The 24,444-nt window shown below is 38.8% G+C and overlaps 1 protein-coding gene across 5 annotated transcripts; it reads right to left on the bottom strand.

The window, feature by feature from the left end:
* Positions 1-49: 49 nt before the first annotated feature.
* sptbn4a (spectrin, beta, non-erythrocytic 4a) lies at positions 50-24,022 on the bottom strand. Of its 5 annotated transcripts, none has more exons than XM_043239982.1 (21): positions 23,740-24,021; positions 23,394-23,676; positions 23,077-23,227; positions 15,626-15,922; positions 15,346-15,549; positions 14,509-14,598; positions 12,763-13,041; positions 12,023-12,153; positions 11,503-11,707; positions 10,586-10,831; positions 10,352-10,486; positions 9,395-9,639; positions 9,095-9,275; positions 8,486-8,570; positions 8,203-8,393; positions 5,777-6,741; positions 5,148-5,208; positions 4,452-4,705; positions 3,864-4,034; positions 3,458-3,500; positions 50-3,330 (listed from the first exon to the last, which is right to left on the bottom strand). In XM_043239982.1, exons 3-21 carry the CDS (start codon positions 23,197-23,199, stop codon positions 2,965-2,967), a joined length of 4,272 nt encoding a protein of 1,423 aa, XP_043095917.1. In that variant the 5' UTR covers positions 23,200-23,227; positions 23,394-23,676; positions 23,740-24,021; the 3' UTR covers positions 50-2,964. The 5 variants fall into 5 exon arrangements, with proteins under 5 accessions (XP_043095917.1, XP_043095916.1, XP_043095918.1 ...); XM_043239981.1 differs by having other exon boundaries at positions 23,454-23,676; XM_043239983.1 differs by having other exon boundaries at positions 9,095-9,233; positions 23,454-23,676; positions 23,740-24,020.
* Between the last annotated feature and the right edge of the window lie 422 nt (positions 24,023-24,444).

Below are 24,444 nucleotides of genomic sequence, written 5' to 3'. Positions count from 1 at the left end.
AAAAAACAATAAAGCAAACAAAAACTAAAATCAAAACTCCACAGCAGACTGATATATACAACCTGTATTTATGAATTAGTGCAGATATCAGTACATAAATGATTTAATGTCTCATTTCAGCTATACAAGTGATCTGCTCATTCCACTCATTTCTCCATCATCATCATCATCATCATCATCATCCAAAACTCAGTGCTTTGCTGAAGATTGAAACCCTTTTGATAAACATGCACAGCTGTTGCATAGAAATCACCTCTATATTCTCTTTCATGCAACTTAATAGTGTTTTTCTTTAATTTCATGTGTGAAACAACTGACTTCAAATAAAGGAGGGCAACCCACACACTCCATACATTTTTAGGGCTTTTTGCTCCATTCTTTCAGCAATGAATTGAAATGTAAATACTTCCTGGTGAGGTCAAGCTGGAGAGAAACAAAGCAAAACTGACCACGTGGTCTGAAAGCAAAATCACAGACAGACATGAAGGTTTAAAAAGAGGCAAACCCGAAAGTGTTCGAATCAAAAATATTTGAACCTTCTCAACACTGAACTCATGTGGCAGCTTTAAGAAATGCAGGGATCATGCTCTTTTCTAATACTCCAGATTGTAGCTCAGGGAGAAATTGTGCTTTATGCAGGCAGACCGTAGCCAGGGTCACTCTGGAACGGATGTTGGATAAGTAGAAGAGTCTAAAATAAGTTTTAAACCAGTTAGGAGTGAGGTTGCTTCAGCAAAGGTAAGACAGAGACATACACAGCAACAATTTGATAACAGACATTCATTCACCCTCAGTCACATATACCAGACAACGTTACGCAGTGCAAAACAAGCTTAGTTTCTATGACAATGACCAAATACATATCCACTCGGTAGCAGATTTGACCCTAAGCCTGACCAAAGGGTGTGCGACTGTTTTCTGTCATTACAGGGTACGTGTTCTGAGTCACGTGACAGCAGGAACTCACTTATTTCTGAAAGCAAGCACACACAATCAGCTCAGCTTTTAAAACGCTGATCAATACCGAGCTGATCAGGGGGGTCGAGTGTGTCTGTCTGTAAGAAATGCTTTTGTTTTTATTCAGAACATACCGAATAAAATAATGGAGGTGGTGTCCACATCTCCTTATGACATGCATTCCTAAGGCACCCACAGTGAGAAAAAAAACAAAAACTGACACGTTAGACGAGAGTCCTAATGTCATTAGGACTTGCAGACTTGTATTGTGATTATTCACAGGTTTAGGTAAGGACTGCTTTCCACAAGGTTTGTCCTTAGTTTCAGAAATTGATTTTAGTATGGCGTTGATATTTGCTGTTGCATAGACAATGAGGCCAGTCGGAGTTTGAACTGAGAAGAACATGTTTGTGCGGTAAAAACAGAGCTGGACAACAAAGCTTGACCTCACCAACGTGATTTACAATGTAAATTAAAGCATTAGGACCATCAATACAAATAAGTGGAAAAACACCTTAAAAACAGACAAACTGAGTTTTCTTTTAATTATTGATTCTGGTATACTCGGATATTTTTATTTGTATCATATCTGTGTAAATATAATTTGCACCTATATATTTTAAGGGGGAAATCATTGTCTTTGTCGTTGTTTTGCAACAGCTGTCAAGAGACAGTTTTCTTTAAACTAAACACAAACAGTCTCTGATGAGGGTTTTAATGGTGATTTCTTTTTACAAGGATCCTGATCTTTTTGCCCCGGCCAAAAAAACGAAACAAACCGTAAACAATAAAAGTTGCATTTCCGTAATACAAGAGATCCCGGAAAAGGCGGTTAACACGCATGTTTACTGTCTGAATTCAGCCAGGGGCACTTTAAACAACTCTTTTTTTTTTTTTTTTTTTTACTTGTTACGTTTTCATACATTGATAAAAATGATTTTTTTTTTTTGTAATTAGACGCTGCAGCTCATAGAAGTAAATCTTGTTTACTAGTATATATACAAATATATATATATACAATCTTTTCTTTATAGCATGACAAAGTCACAGACACCCTATTTTATGTGTACTAATCATTTTACAATCAAAGAATGATGTCAGGGGACAGAGATGATAAAAAGCAGCATATTTGTACACACACGGGGGGCCTTTGATCGTACTCCCTCTTAGTTCAGGGAAGAATAACCTCACACTTTAAATTTGTATCGTGATAACCTAATAAATACGATCAATGAGATTATACATAGTACATTTGATCTCCTTCTGGATGGAGCTGTATTCACACACACACACACACACACACACACTGCCACATTATATTCACGTTTTGTGATTGAGACTCTTCATCGAGTGTAATTTGGACTGACCACAGTACTGTGAAGCGTCTCGCATGATTAAAACCATTACTACAAGCAGCAGGTGGAAGACGCGTACGGCCTCAGGTGAGAGAATGGTGTTCCCATGATGCACAGTGCGTGTGCGTATGCAAGTGTGGGGCTGTGCAAAGATCAGGAGGAACACTGTCCCTACTACCGCATCAGATTTCTCTCGGAAAGACTTTTCTTTCACTTTCTCTCTCTCTCTCTCTCTCTCTCTCTCTCTCTCGCACTCGCTTGGAAGAGCAGAGCAGCTAAAACGAGCGGCATCGGTTATTACGTACAGTATATTGCTTCGAGAAAACGCTTCTAAAATATTAAGGGCTATAGTTATCCTCAATAATCTAAAGTGCCTTTTCTGTGAGAGTCGAGCAGGGCGGCTGAACTGGCCCTCTGATGCTGGGATACGGCCTTATACTGTCCATGTCAAATTCTTTCACAGACAATCTCTTCAACACATTGGCACACGCACACAGACGCACATCGACACATTCAAGGGACATCACATACATCGGTCCTGAAATCAGGCTGTCAGGACAAACAGAGCGACAGAGACAGAGAAATGCAAGTCCTGTCTTCTCTCTGGAGAGATGGAGGGATGGATGAGTAAATAAAGGTGTGGAGAGATGAGTCATTTGCTTTTTCCCGAAGTGCTGGATCCCCTGGAGCCCCGGTCTCCTCGTTCGCCCCTCTCTCTCTCCCTTCGTTCTCCCCTCTCTCCTCTTTCAGCTCTATCTCCTCTCTCCTTCTCAGATGTGTCCCTCTTTTCCGAGCTTCTGTCCGATGCCTCTATTTTATCTGATCGGTCTGAACGCTCAGACTTCTCTGACCTCTCTGATCTCTCTGCCCCCTCGGATGGCTCCGCCCCTTCAGAACGCTCCTTGCGCTCTGATTTGTCCGGGTCGGTGGAGGAGTTTGTGGCTTTCTCCCACTTGGCGATATCCTCGATCTCCTTCAGGCTAGCGTTGATGCTGTTGACCCAACCTTTCAGATCCTCCTGTAAGACAGGACACACAAAAACACACACACTTATGACCAAATCATATGGCCACAACAGGCAGAATATTTACCAAACAACTCTGATCTCTGATTTTCACATTAAGGTGGGGCTTTGTATGACATACCTCATCCTTAGCCAGGAAGATGTAGTCCCCCTCAGCAGTGGTCCTTAAAAACATTAGAAACACATACATTTATAAAAATTGATAAATGTTAGAAATCATAAGTGCCTGTGGCATACAGTATGCTACAATGTAAATGTTTTTGAAAGAAGCCCCTTATGTTCATCAATTCTGCATTTAACTAAAACTGCAGCAAAAACTACATTGCTTTCAACATTAATAATTTCTTACTATTATTAATGTTGAAGCAATTGTGCTGCTTAATATTTTAGTAAACTTTATGCAGTAACAATGTTGCACAGATTTATATATACATTTATAATTTTAATTTTATTGGTATCTTATCTTAAAATGCTGTTTTTTTGTATATTAGCAGGCAGTACGTTAGTAATTATAGAGTTAATTTTACCTGAGAATGAAGACATTCTTCTTCTTTTTATATCCATTGGTAGTGTCAAATTCGCAGATGGCCAAGTTGAGAAGTGGCTCATCGTTGTAGGGTGTTGTTTTGTGTCGGGCATCCTTGTAAAAACCGATCTCTCCTTGTTTGAGCACGCAGAACAGATTTACCCACGACTTGCTGCAAGAGGTTTAAAAATGTAGGGGTTACGAGGCCTCACCGAGGCATTTAGTAACGCTATTAGCAGGCAAACAATACACTACATTAACATTGGGCAATTTAGCACTTTTATCCAATGAAACTTAGGACAATGGAAGCAATCTAAATCAACAAAAGAGCAATGTTCCGCAAGTGCTATAACAAGTCTGTAATCAAATTGATCACAATATGCATTTTAAATGACTGAATCGTTTCTTCCCACATTGTTGACTATTCATTTATATTCATTTGAATGATGAATCTCTGTGTGCTGTATAAAGAGTATAAACACAGCATGCAATTATCCAGATTATTGTAAATACATCAAATGCAGAAACTGGTTATTCAATAGAGATCACGCAGGACCTTGCAATTCTTAGCAGCTAGTAAGAAACACACCTATTTGGGCTTCTCTCTTTCCCTTCCTCTTCGTGTTTCCTGTACAGGAAGCCTTCGTGTTCAACGGTGTGGGTAGGAGGCTGAGGTGTGGATGGGATGCTCTGAGCAGGTGCGGAACGGGACCTCCGTGGCTCCTCGGGTTCTTTTGGACGGGGTCTTCGCCGTGGTTTGGGGCGGTCTCGAGCTCGAGGGCGATCCAGACGACTTACTGGGGCAGAGAGGCTGCTGGGGGGTCTGTACACCTCGCCTCTCGCCTGAAAAATATTCTTTGTGAATGTGCGAAGCAGAATTGTTTATTATAAAAAAAGTGAACAAAAAAAAAAATGCAGGGTGACCCAGAAAGTGGAGAATTACTGAGATCACAATTCTGCTCTATCCCTATTGTGCCCTTGAGCAAGACACACGAACCAAGATACTCCAGAGGCACTGTACCTGCAGTTAGTCTACCCTTATATGTCTTTGCATGACACAAATGGTAGAAAAATCTGCATACTTTAAACTGATTTTCTTCAAAACAAAAATCGCCTTAACATACACTACTGCTCAAAAGTTTAGGATCATTAAGATGAATGGTAAAGTATTACTAATTGCCCAGACGATGCATTAAATCTATGAGAGGGAATGTGATGCATTTTGTGAATTAGTTCTATGCTAAATATTAAATTCCAGCACAGACTCGACACATACAACACATACATGACAAGCTTCTCTCTCCTGCACTTGCTCAACAATCTCAGCCATAGTGGAACGCTTCTCCCTAAAGAAAAAAACAAACAAACAAAATAGCCAACTTGGTTAGATAAGAGCACATACACACACAAATGCACATTTGTTATTTTATCATGTTGGGGACTTCAACTTCTATGTTTTTATATTGGGCTTTTTCTATTTTCTATACTCAAAACTTAAAAAAAAAAAATTAGATATTACTAATATTTGAAATTAAGTTTTAGTTTTCCTTTTAATATGTCATTTAGTTTTTTTATATTTCTATTTAGCTTTAATTTTTTTAATTTAATTTTTTAAATTTCAGTTTAATGAACATGATATATTATCATTTTAAATAAGATACTGCAATCATAACACATGTAAAAGTGTTTGCTCATAATAACAACACTTTAGTTGTTTATTAAGCTTCACTGAGACTATAAGCAGATTTTTTCCCCTCATGCAGATCTTTAACTCTTAATGGACAACCATTTTGGCTTTTAGAATTAAATTTTCCTTTACCTAATTTAGGAACTATTTTTATTTTTAAGGCATCTCAGAAAAGAAGTTTTGTTCCCAAAATATAGTCAAGCAGACACAAATACACAAACACTCACCCAGATGGTCTCTTGTCAGATGGCTCTTTCCCAGATTCTGCATCGCTGGAGTCATGTTTCTGTACTCTCTGCCTACCACTGCCCTCCTGCTCACTGGACGACTGTCTCTCCATTCTTCGACGGTAGCGTTCCTGCCTAACAATCAGCGGGAGCTCGTTAAGTCGTGCCTGGATCTCCTGCTCGCTGGAGGTCTGTCGGCCAAGCCGGTACTCTCTCTCCCGCCTCAAGTGATCCATTTGAGGGTCAGATCGGCTCCCACGAGGGTCTCTCTGTAACCGGCTGTGGATCATCTCCAGGGAAGGATCCAGGCCCATAGGAGGAGCTGGCATGTTTGCTGCTCCACCGGCGAGCTGTGCTCGGTGCGCCTCCAGTAAAGGTGGAACCGCTTTGTGAATGTGGTTGATTTTGGGCTGAAGGCAATCAGCTTTCAGATGCTGCCAAGCATATCCCATTTTGGGCTCCACTCCCACCCCCACAGCACCTAAATGGTTCAGGCTGTGGTAGCTGGAGCTATCTTCTCCTAAAACAACCTGTTGGTTAAGCCCAGTGTAGCTGGAGCTGTTCACCCCCAAGACACCAATTTGTTGGTTTAACCCCTGATAGCCAGAATTATCCAAGCCTGAAACACCTTGTTTTAGGCCATGATAAGAAAGACCCTCTGCTACACCCCCTGATGGCTGATTCAGCCCGTGGTACGAGGAGCCATTCATGACAGGTGTGTAGGGGTTCAGAGTGGATCCGAGCCGCTGAGCGAGTGTGTTCGCCATGGTGTTTTCTGTGGCGTGTATGAGGTCCGGACCGGGCTTAGACTCCAGAAGTGAGTCCTGAAGAGGGTTACGGAAGAGAGAGGAGGATGAAGATGAGGAAGAAGAGCTGGGCACAAGACAAGAGAGAGGGAACATCTGCCTGCTGAGGAGAGAGGAGGTAGAAGGCGGCTTGTTCAGTTCCTCCTTCATTTTCTCTGCCTGCAGATAGAGAAGAAAGAGAAAGATATTGTAGTTCTTAGTTTTATGTTTTATGTATTTATGTGCAGGGTCAGCACCACATCAGCTGGACAATCCTGCCCCCTCAGTCACGATTATTCTGAAAAGGAACTTAAAAAAAACGTTAAAAAAAAGCTCTGGTGTGTTTCACAAAAAGATGGTGTGTTTCATTGTGATAGTGAGACTACTTTGTTTGTGCTTCCAAAAGAGAACCTAACTAGAAATCAGTGGTTAAGTTGTATTTACAACACTGTTTCAGAACAGTTCAACACAAATATTAGAGTGTTTTCAGCGTATTTACGGAGAACTGAATCTTAAAACCTGACAAAATCGTCTATGCTGGCTATGCAGAGAGACTATAAAATGGAGCAATTCTAACTCTGCAAGAACAGTCTGGTGCTTCTGACTCATAACCTTTAAGTCAGTTACGTTTTCTTATTAAAAGAACCTGGTACATACTATTCTAACAAGTTTTGAGCAGTGAAGGGTAGTGCCTGTTTGTCGTTTCTCCAATCACAAATGCAGACATGGTGTCTGCATTTTAATCATTATAATCAGTAATTATGTCCTACTGGATGCAACAAATGCCTTGTTTGTAATTGTTTTTATTGTTTTGGGGTCATAGTGCTGAGACACATTTTAGTTTTTCTAAACATCCTTATATCATAGATATCAAGTCAAATTAAAAAAAAAAAAAAAAAAATTGTCCTAGGCAATTTATCTTTTTGTTTTATATAGTAATTATTGGTGTCAAACGATTCATTGTGATTAATCGCATCCAAAAAAAATTCTTTACATAATATATGTATGTTTACTTTGTACATTTATTATGTATATATAAATACACACACATGCTTGTATATATTTCAGAGAAATGTGTTATTTTTATATATTACATTTTTTTATTTATAATATAAATTATATGATTATAAATATAGACATGCAAATACATGTAAACTTTTCCAAATATACACTGTATGTATGTGTATTTATATATACATATTCAATATACACAGAACATACATTGCAGTTAATTGTTTGACAGGACTAATAGAAATAGCATTCAGTGCTTTCCTATCTCTTAGACTGGGTACACACTAAGAGACTTTTTTTAAGAAACCAAACCACGCACAAACAGATTTTCATCCAGAGTCTCGACTGTGAACACGGAAAATCTCGCAAAATCTCTCAAAACTTTTGTAGACTTAAATACTCTATCATCAAGCTGACTCTCTGCTGTCCCAATCCTTTGAGCTACACATGGCTGAGCTTACTTCGGTCTTCTGTTCAGCTCGCTTTCTGATTGGATATTGGTTATTATATCACATATAACTAGGGATGTTACTCAACATTACAGCATCAGCCCCTTTAGATACTTTGGACCCTCTGCAGGGCTGTGCTCGTGCTGACTATTTATACATAAGTCTTTGTTTCCATTATGACCTGGCGTAACGAGCTGAAGTGATCCTTCCATGTGGACGCAGCCTTCCGGAATGCTTCATGCCGGCGAATAAGCTCCTCCACCTCGTCTGTCCCGCCACCTGCCTCACGGGTATTTGGAGTGATTGGTTCCTTGATTGAGAGCCAGGACTGCTCCGCTGATCCTGGCTGGTTGGACTGTAGCCTCTGCTGGGCTAGAATGTACAAATAAAGGTTGTGGATAACTCTGAGAAATTATCAGACTGGCAGACCTCTAACATGATGTTACAACAATGTCATCACTGACCTTGCTGAAGCTTCTCCCAGTGCTGTTCCCATCGATCATTCAGATCTTTCTGCTTTGCCATGACGTACTCCAACTTCTCCTTTACCTGAATTGCAGGGTATGTAATCATTTATGAGTAGAGCACTGATGGTAAGTGATCCATGTTCAATGCAAAATGCAAAAATGTATGCAAATTTGTATTATACAAGGGAAAAAAATCCTTTTAGTTAGGGTCATATTATTTTGAAGGTAAAGACATTTATATTTCAAATGTATTCTGAACATTTTTTTCCATCAAAGTATCCTAAAACAATTCTTCATTTCCACAACAAATATTTACAATGATTACTGAAGGATCATGTGACACTGGACTGCAGTAATGGCTGATTTTTTTTTTATTTATTTTAATTTTTGCCATAAAAGGAATGTCACATTTTTAACAGTTTGAAACAGTCAACTGTTTGATTTAATTTCCACAATATTACTGTTATTTTATTTTAGAGCATGAGACTTGATGACTTGAGAAAAAAACAAAAAACCTTAAAACCCTAAACTTCTGAATGCTATTGTGTCTGAAATGCTTTAATAAAAATGTTTTAATGAATTTGAACATTTAAAGTATGTGTGTACCTCTTCAGCTGCAGGGTTGCGTGCCGCGAGCAGCATTTTTCCCATCTCCACACAATGCACAAAGTTCTTGCTCTTGTTATCTATCTTACTCTTCAGATTCTGATGTTGGGACATCATGCCATCCAGCACAGAGAGGTCCCTGACACGTACACAAGGACCCGCCCAACACCAAGACCCACGCCCAGACACAAACAAGAAACACGCACACACATTATCCTGATGCATATTGTCTACTGTGATTGGTTTAAATCCAATTGTAGATTCAGAACGGCTCAGATGGTTCTATGATTGATCTGGTACCTGGCATCATCAGTTGAGCCGATCTGTCCCATTATTCCATCCATCCACATGCTTAGTTCACGCACCACTGCGAAGAACTGGATCTTATCAGTTACTGTGGTGACCTGCACACGGCTGCCCTCACATGCGACAAGGAGCTCTTTCCAGGCCTGCATCACTTCCTGCTCACGGGATAAAATGGCATCTGCCTTCTCTCCGGCATAAATCGCACGCAGCTGAGCTGCGTTTTCTTGCAGTTGGCGTACCTGAGGTAAAGGAAAAAACTTAAATGACTTGTCCTGACACTGATACTTAGAAGGATCTAAAAATACTTGTCACTTAAAACATTTAATAAAACTATTAAAACTACATACAATTAAAAAAAAATATTTACTTGTTTATCTACTTGTTTACCTCTTAACTTATTCTGATAGGTATTTTATAGAAGCTTGTTTCAGCCATAGGATACAAAAAAAAGTAACTGTAACTTTTTTTTTCACAAAATCTGATTTTGTTGCAATTATTTGCAAGATATACAAAAAAAGGAATTAATATTTGTATGTTTTCTGTAAAAGTCACACTTTTTTGTCACTTGTTTTTTATTTTTTATTCAGTGGCAAAAAAAAACAAAAACAAATGCAATATGTGAACCCAGAATTTTGGAAAAAAAAGATTTGTGACATAAAATTAGAATTCTGAGGAGAAAAAGAATTGTGAGGTGTAAACTTGCAACCGTATTTATTCCATGGCATCAACAAGTTTCCATGTTATGCAGCACTGTGTGATGGTTGTAACTGTGTTTCTGAGCAGTGTGTTTCTGGACTGAAATGGGAAGCACCCCTTGCTGGGTCATGAAGATGAACCAGCCTAAACACTTACTTATCGTGGCTGCTGCACCTGGTCAGAACAGGTGTTGTTGTCGTAGCTGTGTGTGTGTGTGTGTGTGTGTGTGTGTGTGTGTACTAGTGTGAGCCTTACCTGTGAGACCAGCAGCTGCAGGGAGTGCTCAAAAGAGTGCAGGAGTCTCTGCAGTGTGCCAGGGTTGGCTGAGCTCACCTGACATGACCTCACCTCTGGCAGCTGTCTCATCTTTCCCTCGATCTGGACCAGCACCTACAAAACACAAACACAGACACAATGATGATTCCTCATATTTCAGTGAACTGTGAATGGGTTTAAAAAAAAACGTGTTTTAATGGCTGTATTGTTTACCTCCTGACAGTCTGTGAAGAACTTGTGTAGCTGGTACGAGGCTGCAAGCATCTGCGCTCTGGTGTCCATGAGCTCAAGAAGATCAGCCCATGACTCATTCAGCCCATCTTTCCACTCTGCAATGGTGGCAGCATCAGAGTGACTGCAGTCAATCATCTCATTCACCATCTTATTGACTGAATCCATCTGTTTCTGGCCGACTGCACGTGTCTCAGTGGAGAACTGTGTAAAGCTGCTCTGCAGAGCCTGGGAAAATTAAACAGCACCAAAACAAAATGAAACACTGGATCGAAGGCAGAATACAGACACAGTTTTTTTGCATTTTCCCCAAACATTTTGCCTTTTTTTTATAAAAAAAAAAAAAAATATCCAAAATGTGTTTTATCTGTTTTGTCTAGCTTTACAAATAAACAAAAATAAATGACAAAACAACAATTGAATAATATTTACTTAACACTAAACATTTCTTATATTCCTATACCAATAAAGCACAATTTAACTTAAAATTAATAAATTAGAAAATTTTTGAGACCCCCTTTTCTTGAATCAGGCATGTTTTTTATTGTATAAAATAAATGCAGAATTGCTGACCAGCATTATCAAGCTTGGTCGAGCCAGGATCATTTTTCAAAACTCATATACACCTAGGATGGCTTGGGGGTGAGTAGACTATGGCATAATTTTCATTTTTGGGTGAACTATTCCTTCAAATAGCCTAAACAGGTTTTTTTAGATAATATTATTTGCATTCTAAGTCGCATCAGCAAAAAAAGGACAATTCTTTCAGAGGAATTTTCAGTGGATTAAAGAAAAAAGTTCTCATCACAATTTAAAATGTTAAAGTTGATGTCAATATAGATTGCATCCTTGAGTTCAAAACACTTGACAGTGTGTGTGTGTGTCTGAGCTGCTGATACCGTGACGTGTTCTAGGTCCTGGCCGAGTTCAGTGGAGCTGGCGACAGCCTCCCTCTCAGAGATCCATTTCTCCAGTGCCTCTACCTCACGCTTAAGCTGATACAACCAGTATTGCTGCTCCAGCTTTGTTTTCCTCTGTTCTACCAGGTCTTTTAGAGACACATATAGCCGGTCTATATGAGCCTGCTGTTTGGTGATTAGCTCACTGAGAGCGAGAGAAACAAAAAGACAGATAGACAGGAGATAAATTTACTCTGGTTACCCTTTCCTTATAAAGTTAAATCTAATATTCAACATTTGTGGTAAAACTGAAAAAAAAAAAAAAAAATTAAAGATGTCTCTTATACTCACTAAGCTACATTTATTTTTTAAAAACAGTAAAAACTATTACAACAATTTAAAATAAATGTTTTTTATTATAAAATGTTTTTTTTCCTTTGATTGCAAAAGGTAAATTTTTTTGCAGTCCTCTGTCTGACATCATTTTTGCTTTTTCACACATCTGTGTATGTTTATTTACCTGTCTGGATGTCCCAGCTCAAGCATGCGACGGCACTGCTGGGACAGTGAGCTTACGGTCTCTGCATAATTCTCCACTGTTTGCTCTAAGGCCAACTGCTCTTTCAGTAACCTAAGAGTGCTGGCCTCATCCTACAAATAGAAAGGATAGAGAAAGAAATAATAAATCTTGGTTTACAAAGTGAAAGGCAAGCAGACCACATCACACTGACCACAGTTTACAACCCTGCTATGGTCTATGCTCTGAAGACTTCTTTTAAATACACATGTACACACATTAGACTGATGACACACAAGGGTAAATATTTGAGCAGCTTTTTTGGAGCAATGATGTTTACGAGAATGGGTGACAAATGGGTGACAAATTACTATTTGTATATTTCAGAACGGCTTCAGGTCGTGTCTCACTCGGTTACCCACTGGCTGCAACACTTTTCAAAAAGTTGTGTATTATCAGCCTTAGTTTATTAGCACACTGTAATACATAAAACGGATAGTTCACCAAAAAACGTAGTTCACCACAAACGTTGTAGATCCCTTGCTGTACATGGAAGATCAGAAAGCATTCAGATTTTATCAAAATATTGTCATTTGTGTTCTGAAGGTGAATGAAGATCTTACTGGTATCAAATGACATGAGAAGGATTAATTAATAACATTTTCGGGTGAACAGTACCTTTAACCAAGCATTCCTATTGTCATAGAAGTATGGATGGACTGAGTTTTAAGTACAGTACATACGTTTCCTTTCTCCTCATTGAGGACCTGAAGTTTCTGTCCGCTGAGCCAAGACTCCGCCTTCGCAGCCTGGGTGTAGTATTGCTGGGCATGGTTCACAGCATCCAGCATCACTGTGCGACGTTCCATCTCTACCTGGAGAACCTCCCACAGCTGCCTCACATGACCCGCCCCCTCCCGCACAAACTCCACCTCTGGGGTCCGCAGGGCAGCAACGGCCTCTGCCCTTTCCAGCACCTCCTCGACCCGCCCCCTCTGAGACTGTATCTCCATCTGCAGCGCCTACATGTCCAATCACACACAAGTGAGCTGTCAGTCAAAGCTCACCTGCCAATCAAATTGCATTACTGGAGTCAGAAGCTATTAGGACCAGACTGTCAAGGGCAGCTGAATTAAATATTCTCAGACTTAAACCTCAGTTGTATCCAGAAATGTGCAAAAAGACTAATGATAGGTCAAACAACGACAGGTAATTAATAATCAATTCATAGCTGGCTTTTAATTCTTTCCTGCAATTGATGTAATTTTCCATCATTTATGAGACAACAATTCCCTGAGTCCCTGCCACTGACAGAATGTTTTGTCTTTCTGTGTTTCCATTGTTATACAGTAGAAGTACTCAATTCCTGGATCAAAACATGCAAAGAAAAAGCAGCAACAAACAATCACTTATATATATATTTGTAAAATAACACAATCATCAAGCATTAAACAGCATTAAATCAAAACTGCCAAATGTTATCAAATGAAATGCTGACCCAGTAAGAGGTATAAGACTTCTATTCCTTCTATATTTAAACATAGTTCTGAGTCCAATTCAGACATACTCTTTTACAAAATTTAGATTTTCTCAAAACAACTAAATTACTTAAAGTAATTATACTCAAAGAAAATATAAACATTAGAATGATAAGAATGATTACTATAAGGATAAAACTAAAACAATAACTATATTAGTATGGACACCAATATAAAATTATATTTTGCTATAATCGTGTACTCCAACCATGTAGCCTGCTGCTTTGAATGTATGAGCTCTTCCAAATCAAGTGGATTCTGATTGGCTGTCATTTTTTTATTGTTCATCAGATGGAAAACAAGCAACATTGTTACTTTGTGTTGGCATACAGCAGGTGTTGTGTGGACTTTCCTTTTCTCGTAGAATTACAACGACTATTGTTATATTGTCCATAATGCAACAAATTATGATGATAATCGATCTAACAGATTGAGGATTACTGAATGAACTGATTGACAGACTGTAAAAGGCATTTCTATCATATTTGGCTCTTAGCTTATTAGGTGCATCAATTCCCAGACCTCTCATTTACTCCCTCTGTCTTTTATAGTCTATAGTTAACAGATGTTGGCAGGAAAAATCTTCTTACATCATTTTATGAATGTAAAAATAATGTACATGAACATACAATGAAGTTACATCAGATAAATTACATTATATCTAATGCATCTGGCGTCCCAAAACGAGACAGTGTTCACTGTCTCAGGACTGTTCAAGTTATGTGATCAATGTTAACAAATCAAATAGATTAGATGGACACTTTCTCCTAAAAATTGTGGGTAGAAAGGTATTTGAAAACCTAATTAATATATAAAATTTGTGTGCATGATTTGCCATTCATAATGACTTTAGGCTTGAAACTAAATTGAAACACAATCATTTAGGGACTAATTGTAAAAAAAAAAAAAAAAAAAAAAAAAAAAAAACTGTAGTTTTAACTGTAGTCTTACCTTATGGTTCATGATTAAATGTTGGACACTCTGCAAATTGGCCCCATATTCTGTAGATGAAGCCAAAAGTAGCCGATCCTGAATCCATACCTAAAGAGAAATAGAGAAATTTGAATGTGTGAAGAAATGTAATATTTTCTGAATAGTATTTAAAATGAATAAAATGTCAAATTTCTGGGGGAAAAAATCCTTCATTTGCAAAGTTTGTATGGTACACGATTTCAAAGTCATGTGATTTTGTGTGTGTTGGGCATTACTAAACAAACCAGCGAACTGATGTAGTTGCACAGCATCAGAAATGTTACGGTCATTCTGAAATGCCTGAGATACATTCCCACACAGCAGGCATCCACCACCGCAAGCAATGACCGCATTTATTGTGTTTCACCTGCTCACCCTGAGGCACAAGTAGTTTATCATATGCTAAAAATTATTACATAAAGTGGCTTCTCCTACTTTTCTTTACAATATTGAGTGCCAGTTTAATGATTTTGATGATTTTCTTTCTTTTTGACTTATTGGATGTAAACTGTGTTTTATTAGCAAATGTTTAGGAGTGTCACTTTGTTCATTTACACATGAACAGTTTATGATCCGGTTCACAGTTATACAAGCTCATCTCTCAACTTAACTCTCAGTATGTGCTTTGAGCTTGGGTCACCTAGAAAGGGCATCTTCCCATCTACCAGTAAAAAAAAGTGCTTAAAAACCAGCTATTGTGATATTAATAATCTCTTTGTGGTTTACAACAAAATTAAGAATTAAGAATGATCTTAATATTATTCTTATATATTTAATTTATGTATAATTACAAACCATAAGGTAAATGACACTCACAATCTCATCCTCCAGGTCCTGGGTAACTTGGTGCAGTTCTTTTGAGGCGAGAAGGATCCGCCTCCTTTCCTTCAGAGGCTCGATAAGACGGACGATTCGGGTCTCCGTCACACCACCTTGCTCTTCTCCTTCTGGTCTCCGGTGATCAGCACCAGCCCTGACTTCACCAACACCTTGATAAAGCTGCATCTGGGCTTCCATTGACTAAGAGATGAAGATGAGTGAGATTAATTTGCGATTTTCTAAATGCAAACAGAAAAAACATGTTTGCAGGTCTCACTTGTATCCTCTGGAGCTGCTGGCTGAAAGTGGGGCGTGGCTGAAGGAGGGTGGGTTGGGTGCTGTGGGTGGAGCCTAGTGTGGGCAGATGATCCTGTATGGCGGTGAGATGCTGGTCCAGGTCGCTGAGGGTGTTGGTGGGCAGGTCGGTAGTGCGGTGGTTCTGGGTTTCAAACAGTTGGCGGGCCTTGACTTTGGTGGTGTTCTCCAGGTGAGACCAGCACTCTCTGATTTCCTTCAACTTCATCTCCACCACCGATCGCAACTCGGGCTGTTCCTGGATCAGCTCCTCGCCCTCCTACACATACAAATGTGAAATCCGTGAATGCGTTACTGCTCTGACCCTCAAACTTCATCCTTGCCAGTTTATGCCCGTGTGTGTATGTATAAGATGGAAAGGGATCAAAGTAAAGAGAGTATCTGTCTCTTCAGAGCCATGGCTGTGGTCCAGCCTCCTAAAATAGGGCGCCATCATACACACACACACACACACACACACTCTTACTGTCTCTCTCTCTTTCTCTGCATTAGTGTGCAAAGGTTCATTCTTCCCTGCAGAAACACATGAAATTAAATTCACTCCCAATTCTCTTTTCAAAGCGATCCACATCCCTCTTTCCGTCACAGAGCCGTCACTGTGTGTGTGTACACGTGTGCATGTCCATACGTGTGTGCGTTTGTGTTTCATAATGCAGTGCAGCATTTCTCCTTTTGGCACAAGTCGCCTGCTCCCCTGTACTGCAGAGAGGGAAAGAGTGTGTGAAAGGAGGAGAGAGAGAGAAACAGATGGAGAAACAAAGAGAGAACAGAGAAAGGAACAGGAAAAAAGGGAATGCTTGGACGGAAAACAAAAAGACGGAAAAGAAAATGAAACTGAAGGTGAAAATGAAAATCTATGACAGATAGACGGATGCAAATGTATTCTGGCTGGTTGCTAGGCATTGTTAAGTGTCTTAGCTGGCTGCTAGAATTTTCTGAAGGCGATCTGGCTGTTTGTGCCAGTTGCTAAGGAGTTCTAACCATTCCACGGATGTTCCAGCCATAGATAGATATATGCATATGTAGATGTCTTATTAGCTGCTATTTCTATGAGCCGCTATGCGTAAGCTGTCTGCCATATTGTCCGTAAACACTTGAGAGCAAACTGACTGTGCGTCTTCAGCGTGGTTATACATGCATATATCTATATCAGCAACAGACTTCAGCAGATGATTTAGCAAAACAAGACAAAGCAGTTGGCTAACGCATTGTTAAAAACTTAATCTGTAATACTGAATTAATACATAGTAAAACACAAACCAATGCATTCTATGAAAGTGTATCCTGTGTCTTAAGGAATTAAAATTTCAGCAGTTCTTTCATAATGCCAAGCCATTTTGGAAAACACACTGACTGACGGACACTATAATGTATCTGAAATATCTATGTATCTAAAATATCTATTGCTGGGCATTGCTCAAGTTTTGTGATTGGTCTCTAAGGTGCTTGCTAAGGTGTCCTAACTGGTAGTGTTCTAGTTAGTTCTAAGGTTGTCTGGATGCTAGACATGGTTAAGTGGTTGCTAAACAAAATCATACAGCTAGATGAAACAGACAGACATCTAAATAGATGAATGACAGCCACGATTTAGATAAAACCATTAATGAACTGGAGTAGAAACGTTTGTATAAAAGCCGCTGTGTGCGAAATTTAGATTTAGTTTTTATTAGTGTTGACTATTATATTTAGAAATAAACAATCCTAATTTCAAAGGTAATTTTGAACTCTAATATTACAGTGATATACCATCTGACAGGACAGACAGATAGACAGATAAATAGATATACAGATTTTGTACATTTTGTACTATGTATATGACAAAATGTAATTTTTGATTAGTAATATGCATTGCTAAGAACTTCATTTGGACATCTTTAAAGTCGATTTTCTCAATAATTACATTTTTTTGTAACCCTCGGATTCCAGATATTTATAGTTGTATATTGGTCAAATATTGTCTTAACAGCAATACATCAATGAAAAATGTATTTATTCAGCTTTCAGATGATGTATAATATTTACACTTAAGACTGGTTTTGTGGTCCAGGGTTACATGTGTGTGAGCAAGAGACATGTACAAGTGACAAGAAAAAATGTGTGGAAGTCAAGAGCTATTATTTTGCATAATATATCATGTGTTCTTGTGAATGGCCTGGTGAAACAAGGAGGCAAGGTCAGCTCTAAGGACATCGTCATGTCCTGTGATTGGTCCAGCCGCCTGTCTGTCATTGAGGATGCTGAGCTGAGTGAGTCTGGAAGTGGGGAAGGGGGCGGGAACTCTTCCAGAAGGACGAAGAGTTCTCCAATCACAGAGGCACGCGGCGTCACTGCTTCTGCTGTTTCTCAGGTTACAGCTTCATTAACTCACGTTTCCGCGGCTACGTACCACTATCTAAGAGTGAGCATGTTTGTGTGTGAAGCTGTAATTTTTCTCAAGTCAGGCAGCTCCTCAGGGCTACAGAAATCAGGTTCAGGAAATAATGGCAGCCATCTTAGTTTAACCAAACGAAAAAAAGTGCTAAAAATCAAGAAACTTCCTGCTGCAAAACATGTCATGTCTGACAATATTGCTGACTAAATTGCATTTTTAACTGTTAAATTGCTTAATTTAATAATACAGTAGAAACATTTGTAGTCACGAATTCCGAGCCCTCCGTCACAGGAACATTTATGAATTTGAGGTAATAAAGCTTATTAGAATGGCCTCCCATTTTTCTTAATTATGTTCCTGTGGCTGTGGCTTTAGCTCAAGTTACACCAATAATAATTCAATAATATGTTACATTCCCATAACATTTGGTTTAAGGATGGGAATGAACAAAAGAGCACTCGAAATTTACAGCAAAGAACAATCATAAAAACAATGATCAATGAAAGTAAGTGACTTTTAAAGTATGAATTTTTCTTTGATGACAAAATGAAACTTAAGTGCAATATGTAGACTGCCAATCTGTCATAGAAATAACATTAATAAGAACAATCATTAACATATGCATCCACAATGTGAGCTACAATTCTATCTGGCACAAGTTAATTTGTGCCGATGTAAGTTGTAATATTGTATACACAGCTGACTGATCTTACATATTAGTTATTTAACCCGAGAGCAATGTGCTTCAGTTTACCAGTGTTCCTTCAATCGTCAGCTTCTGCTCAAGGGAACAACAGCTGAATGATTGAATATTATTAAATAGCATCAATGTAACTAAACAATTTATTATTTGAACCAACCGTATTCCTTATAAATGTTAATTTTCCAAAAGCACTGATTCATTAAAAATAGAGACATCTAGAATTCTACATATTAAAATAAAAGAATTATATATTCTACAATGACCTGCACAACTGTAAAATAGGTCCTAGATTTCTGACACAGCTGTAGTCCTGAAACAAAATCCTGAAGAACAGAGAGAAAAGGAAGCATGTTGCAGATTGCACAGAAAGCAGAATTAGACTCTCCTTCTTCAAACTGAACAGAACAAGCAAACGTCTGACAATTCAAAGTCAAACGCACGCAACACACAAAGACATAAAACTTTGACTTGACTTAGTAGAAACTATATATATATATTTTTTTTTTTTCAGCATACACATATCCCCATGCATCTGCTGATGTATCTAATTCACTGCAGGATTCAGATTATAAAAAGCTATTTCACTCATGAGATTGGTTCGCATGTTTGATATGGTCCACTGAAATCGCTCGAAATAAAGCTGTGCGAAACACTGGCACTGAAGTACCAGAACAACATTAATCACAAGTTTCACAAAGGGCCTGGAGATATACATGACAGTCACACCCACATAGAGTAGCCAAGAAGCTGCTGATTTCCACTGGCATTTACAGATCAAGAAAAGGAATTTATTGCAATTGCAGATATTATGTAATGCTATCATATTAGACTTTCCCAAACCATGATCTGACACTGATCCATGTCAAATTAATGCTGCTTGATCCATTCAATTTGTACAATATATTCAAAATTACTTTTATAATAAATACAATTTATACAAAACAGACAATGCTGTGGTGATATCTTTTTAATTGTTAAAAATATGCTTTTTAATTGTAAATTACATTAACATTATGTCCTAGGAGTAGTTCACCAGCAATCTTCTTAAAACAAGGATAGATAGATAGATAGATAGATAGATAGATAGATAGATAGATAGATAGATAGATAGATAGATAGATACTTTTTTTTCCAATTTATTTAGTGAACAATGTGCCTTTTTTAACTAGGCTAAAAGAGCATAAACCAGTCTGATTGCTGCCTCGAAACAAATTGTTGATTTTAATAATTCCAGTATAAGGGCTTCTCCTTTAGGCAAGCTCTGACACATAAGCATCAGAAAATACACACAAGTGACATTTAAAATCAGCTTGAATAAAGATTAGCTTAATTATTACAAAGTAGTGCAGTCATCCTAAAGGCTACAGAGTTTAGAATCTTACATCATCTATTCCTTGGTGAACTGTAAGCACCAAACTTCATTCAGTCACATATGGAAGAAACATGAGAAGGGAAACAAAGCGAAAACAGAAAGATAGCAGTCCCACAACATCTAATAAGACATTCAGAGTAGTGCGGTACAAATCCACCACAAGACCAACGTGACGAATCAGCAGCAAGGCATTTGAGATATTATTAACCATATCATCAATGAAGCAAAATGCATCTGAAATTTCTAGTTAGAGCTGAATTGTTTACCACTTAAAACACACTATTCAATTAGGAAGAGCTCCTTCACCTATGTTTAGATCTTCTTTCTGTTACAACCCCAATAATACAAAAATAGAGATCTCAGCTTTCCACCCACTGTCAGCATGAAAGAAGAACAGAAGCAGTGTCTATGTAGTCATACAGCGACACACGATGCATCATGTCACATGGTTTCTTGCCATTTTCTGTGATCAGCAATACTAGCAGATATCCCATTAATACCCATCATACCTTTAGACTGATTTGCATGATACTGATCATATTAATGCCCCTGCCATCACACAAGGTTTCAAACACTTCACGGGGCCATTCGAAACCCAGCCATCACGCTTCAGCAGCACCAGGATGTCCTGTTGTGTATCAGGTCATGATAAGCAATCTTTTAGGACAGCATGTACCGGATCAGAACAGTCACCTGGGATCAAATATTGTATTGCAGAGTGTCATAAGGCACCATAGACCAATTGAAACGGAACATGTTATATAACATTGAATGGCAAGTAATGTTTAAAAAAAAAGATGCAAATATACACACAGATATGAAGACTGTGTTATTAGGACATTAAAGACAGCTGCAGTAGATCCTTCTTTTCCAAAAGACTATTTCCACTATCAAGCTTTTACCAAAGCTTTTTCTCTTTTATAAAGGTTTTTTCGTAAGAATATCAGCTTCACTACCACCAGGTTTCAGCCAGTCTTACATGGGAACACACCAAAAATGATAAAATTCTAGTTGACAACAATAATCTGCTGATACTGTAATTGTCTGCTAAACAATACAAGACCAATAACAATAATAAGGCCAGAAATCTAGAATCAACATTTGCCATTGATGTCAGATCAGTTTTTAGCTGTTTAAGTGATTGTAAGCGTCACAACATTAAAATATGGATAGTCATTCATTCTGAAAAATGTTCTATAAAAGTGAGATAGCATCCTTCAAGAAACTGTGAAACTGTGTAGTATCTGTGTATCTTAGTTGTAATGTAGTGTCTGCAGAAGTACTCTGAAAAAAAAAAAGAAAACGGTATATTGTATAAATCAGTACGCATACGTAAATATTCAATACCCACTGAAACAATATCTGTGAAATTTATTTTACCTTGTTATAAATTAGAAAATATGGAAGTACTTTAGCACTTTGATGTTATTTAGCACAATGGTCAACGATCATTGTTTTTTGTGCTTTAGAAATAAAATTTACTGACAAATTTCTTTGCTTAATTTACTGGCATCTCATACGAAATGTATTTCTTGATTTAAATGCACAACAAATCAAGAACACACTTCAAATACCTCAATGATTTCAGTTAGGAGCAGTGGACATGGGAAATATAACAAAGAGAAAAAAAAATCCTGCACACTGCCATGTCTCTGCTTTTAGATGCCTGATGCAAGTTGCATAATCAAAAATTTGCTGTTTCAACAAACATTGGATTTCCTGCAATCTATGGCAATTTTGGGGATTTTTTTCTTATCTCAACACTGCTTTAAGAAAAAAAAACATGCATGATTAGAGGACACTTTTCAATCCTTTGTGAATAAACTTCCCAAGGCCTACACCTATATGACAGAATCTGTCTTTAGTTCATCTTCAGTCAACCCTTAATTTGATCTAAACCCATTTATATCCAACCATCAAGGGTTTGCCTCAAATCTATTCTCTGTTCATCCTCAAACAAGGCCAAATGCCCTCATCTAAACCACAACCAAAGCTAAATGTGTATTCAGCTCCTTCACAATCAGTTTTCAATGCAAATCCTTTTTTTAACCAATCCTGAATCTTTTCTCAATTCATTCTAAACCATTGCTGGATCTTTCCTCAACAAATTCATTTTTCTGTTCATTTTTCTTATTTCCTTCATTCAGTTGAGCTCTAAATTCAACTGAGAGGTCATAAATGTGTTCCACAATTCCCAGAATAAAAGTCTAGGAAAAGCATTTACATTTATTAACCAAAACAAAATCCCCAAGGCTGCATTTATTTGATCAAAAGAACAGTATAAATATAGTGAAATATTATTACAATTTTATATAAAATACATTTTATATATTTTAATTATTCCTAAATATTCAACAGTTATTACTCCAGACATCAATAAGACATGATCCATCAGAAATCATTCTGTACAATTACTTACAGTTCTTACATAAAACATAATTGCTTAATATTTTTGGGCAAACTATATTAGGTTTAAAAGAATATCATATAGGTAGCTGACATATCAATGTGTCCTATAGTGTAAAACTCTAACATTGAAGATAAACTTCTTTCATTCTCTTTGTAACTTTAAGAATGAAAGACGTTTTTCTCATATTATTTGTGTGTTAATTTAATTTAATGTTTATTTGTTTTGCTGTCACACCATAGGACACAGTCATTTTTATGCCAGCTACCCATGTATTTAAAACATAAATGTTTTGTAACATTATGAATGTGTTTACTGACACTTTTGATCAATATAATGCATCACTGCTGTAAAAAACTGTAATCTTTAAAAAAAAATGACATCCTTGTAAATTAATATTTATTTACAAAGAAACTGTGCTCATACAGCCAGTGTGGCGGAAAGGAGTCAGAACCCATGCATTTACCTGAAGAGCGCCTTATTTGCAAAGTGCCCACCCGTATATTTTTTGCCCTCCTTCTCACCATCCCATTTCTTTAATTTCATCCTCTGTGACTCACCTGTTCGATCTTGGCGAGCCATTCTTTGTTACGGGCCAGTTCGGCCATGAAGGCCTGGTGCTTCATCCATTTCCTGTGCAGCTTCTGAGCTTCATCTCGAGCTCCATCGCGAGCTGTCAGCATCCTATCGGCCTCTGGGAGCTCTGCTCAGCTACACCATACACACACATGCACAGAGCAGTCAGCAGACAGCTACGACACAGACACACTCTGTCACAATCTTTTAGCCATCATTTCCACACACGCGCACACACAGCACCAGGCCCCGTACACTCCACATCAATACAACACTGCAGCACCACGAAAAACCTCTTCACCTGCACCACCAGCACACACACGCATCCCAAAAATGTCCAGAGCAGAGGAGAGAGCAGCACCTCAGCAGAATGTGCAGCAGCAGTGGGGTCTGGAGCTCAGGGGTGGGGGATCCACTGGGTCCTCATGTCCTCCAGGTTAGCGTCCAGGCCCCTGCAGTTCTGCTGCAGTATCCGTGCGTCAGTCCAACGGCTCAGAAAAAACAACCGGTACGCACGCACCCGCAAGACAGACACCCACTGAAAGCGCTCGGTCTCCTACAGAAGCCTTCGGTGGGGTTGTTTCCTGTAAAAAATCACTGCATTATAATCCTTCAAGCCACACGAGAACCAAAAGCCGTGTCTTCACCTGCCTGCGTCCGCGTCAGGGGCGAAGCTCTGGTTTCAGCGCTGCGCCCGGAATCGCTACACCGTCCTGCTGGGTCGACCTGGGTGGATGGGGGGGTTGGTTCGGAGGAGTGGGAGGAGTCGCTGATGTGCGTGTATGTTGGGGGGGGCGGACAGCAGATTTAGACACCTAAAGACACAAGTTACCCTCTTTGAATGAGCTCACGCACTCGCAAACATCGTGCTGCGGAGGATGTGACGGTTGAATGGATGCACACGTGTGCTTTTGTGGGCAGATTCTCATGTGCTCTAGTGTGATTGCAATGCAGCACGCTGCAGTCTCTCTCTCTCTCTCTCTCTCTCTCTCTGTCAGCGCAGAGAAAACCGCCTCAATCCTATCAACAGACTTTACTGCAGTGCCTCAGAGTGAGTGAGGGAGGGAGGGAGGGAGCAAGAAAGAGGGAGAGGCAGAGAGAACGAGAGAGAGGGAGGGGGTGGTAGAGGATGAGGAGAGAGAAAGGAAAAGATGAGGTTTAAGGATGGCACATTGGCTACAAAAGGAGATAGAAATACCATGGGACAAACACACCTTGTGTAGGCAGGGAAAAGGGGAAATGGGAGAGACAGGTGTAAAGAGAGGGAATAGTAAGCAGGCGACATTTTTCAGTGACACTAGGGATGTTTAACTGCACCACAGGGACATGTGTGTGTGTGTGTGTGTGTGTGT

This window comes from Puntigrus tetrazona, chromosome 5 (genome assembly GCF_018831695.1).
Source record: "Puntigrus tetrazona isolate hp1 chromosome 5, ASM1883169v1, whole genome shotgun sequence".
Taxonomy (NCBI): domain Eukaryota; kingdom Metazoa; phylum Chordata; class Actinopteri; order Cypriniformes; family Cyprinidae; genus Puntigrus; species Puntigrus tetrazona.
This window is presented reverse-complemented; position numbering and strand designations above follow the sequence as displayed.

Coding starts and splice junctions, on each gene's coding strand:
- sptbn4a (XM_043239982.1), bottom strand. CDS start 23,199: ATGCTGACAGCTCGCGATGGAGCTCGAGATGAAGCTCAGAAGCTGCAC. Junction 9,640..10,351: donor TGCAGCTGCTGGTCTCACAG/GTAAGGCTCACA, acceptor CCTTTACCTCAG/GTACGCCAACTGCAAGAAAA. Junction 9,276..9,394: donor GGCTCAACTGATGATGCCAG/GTACCAGATCAA, acceptor GTTTGTGTCTGG/GCGTGGGTCTTGGTGTTGGG.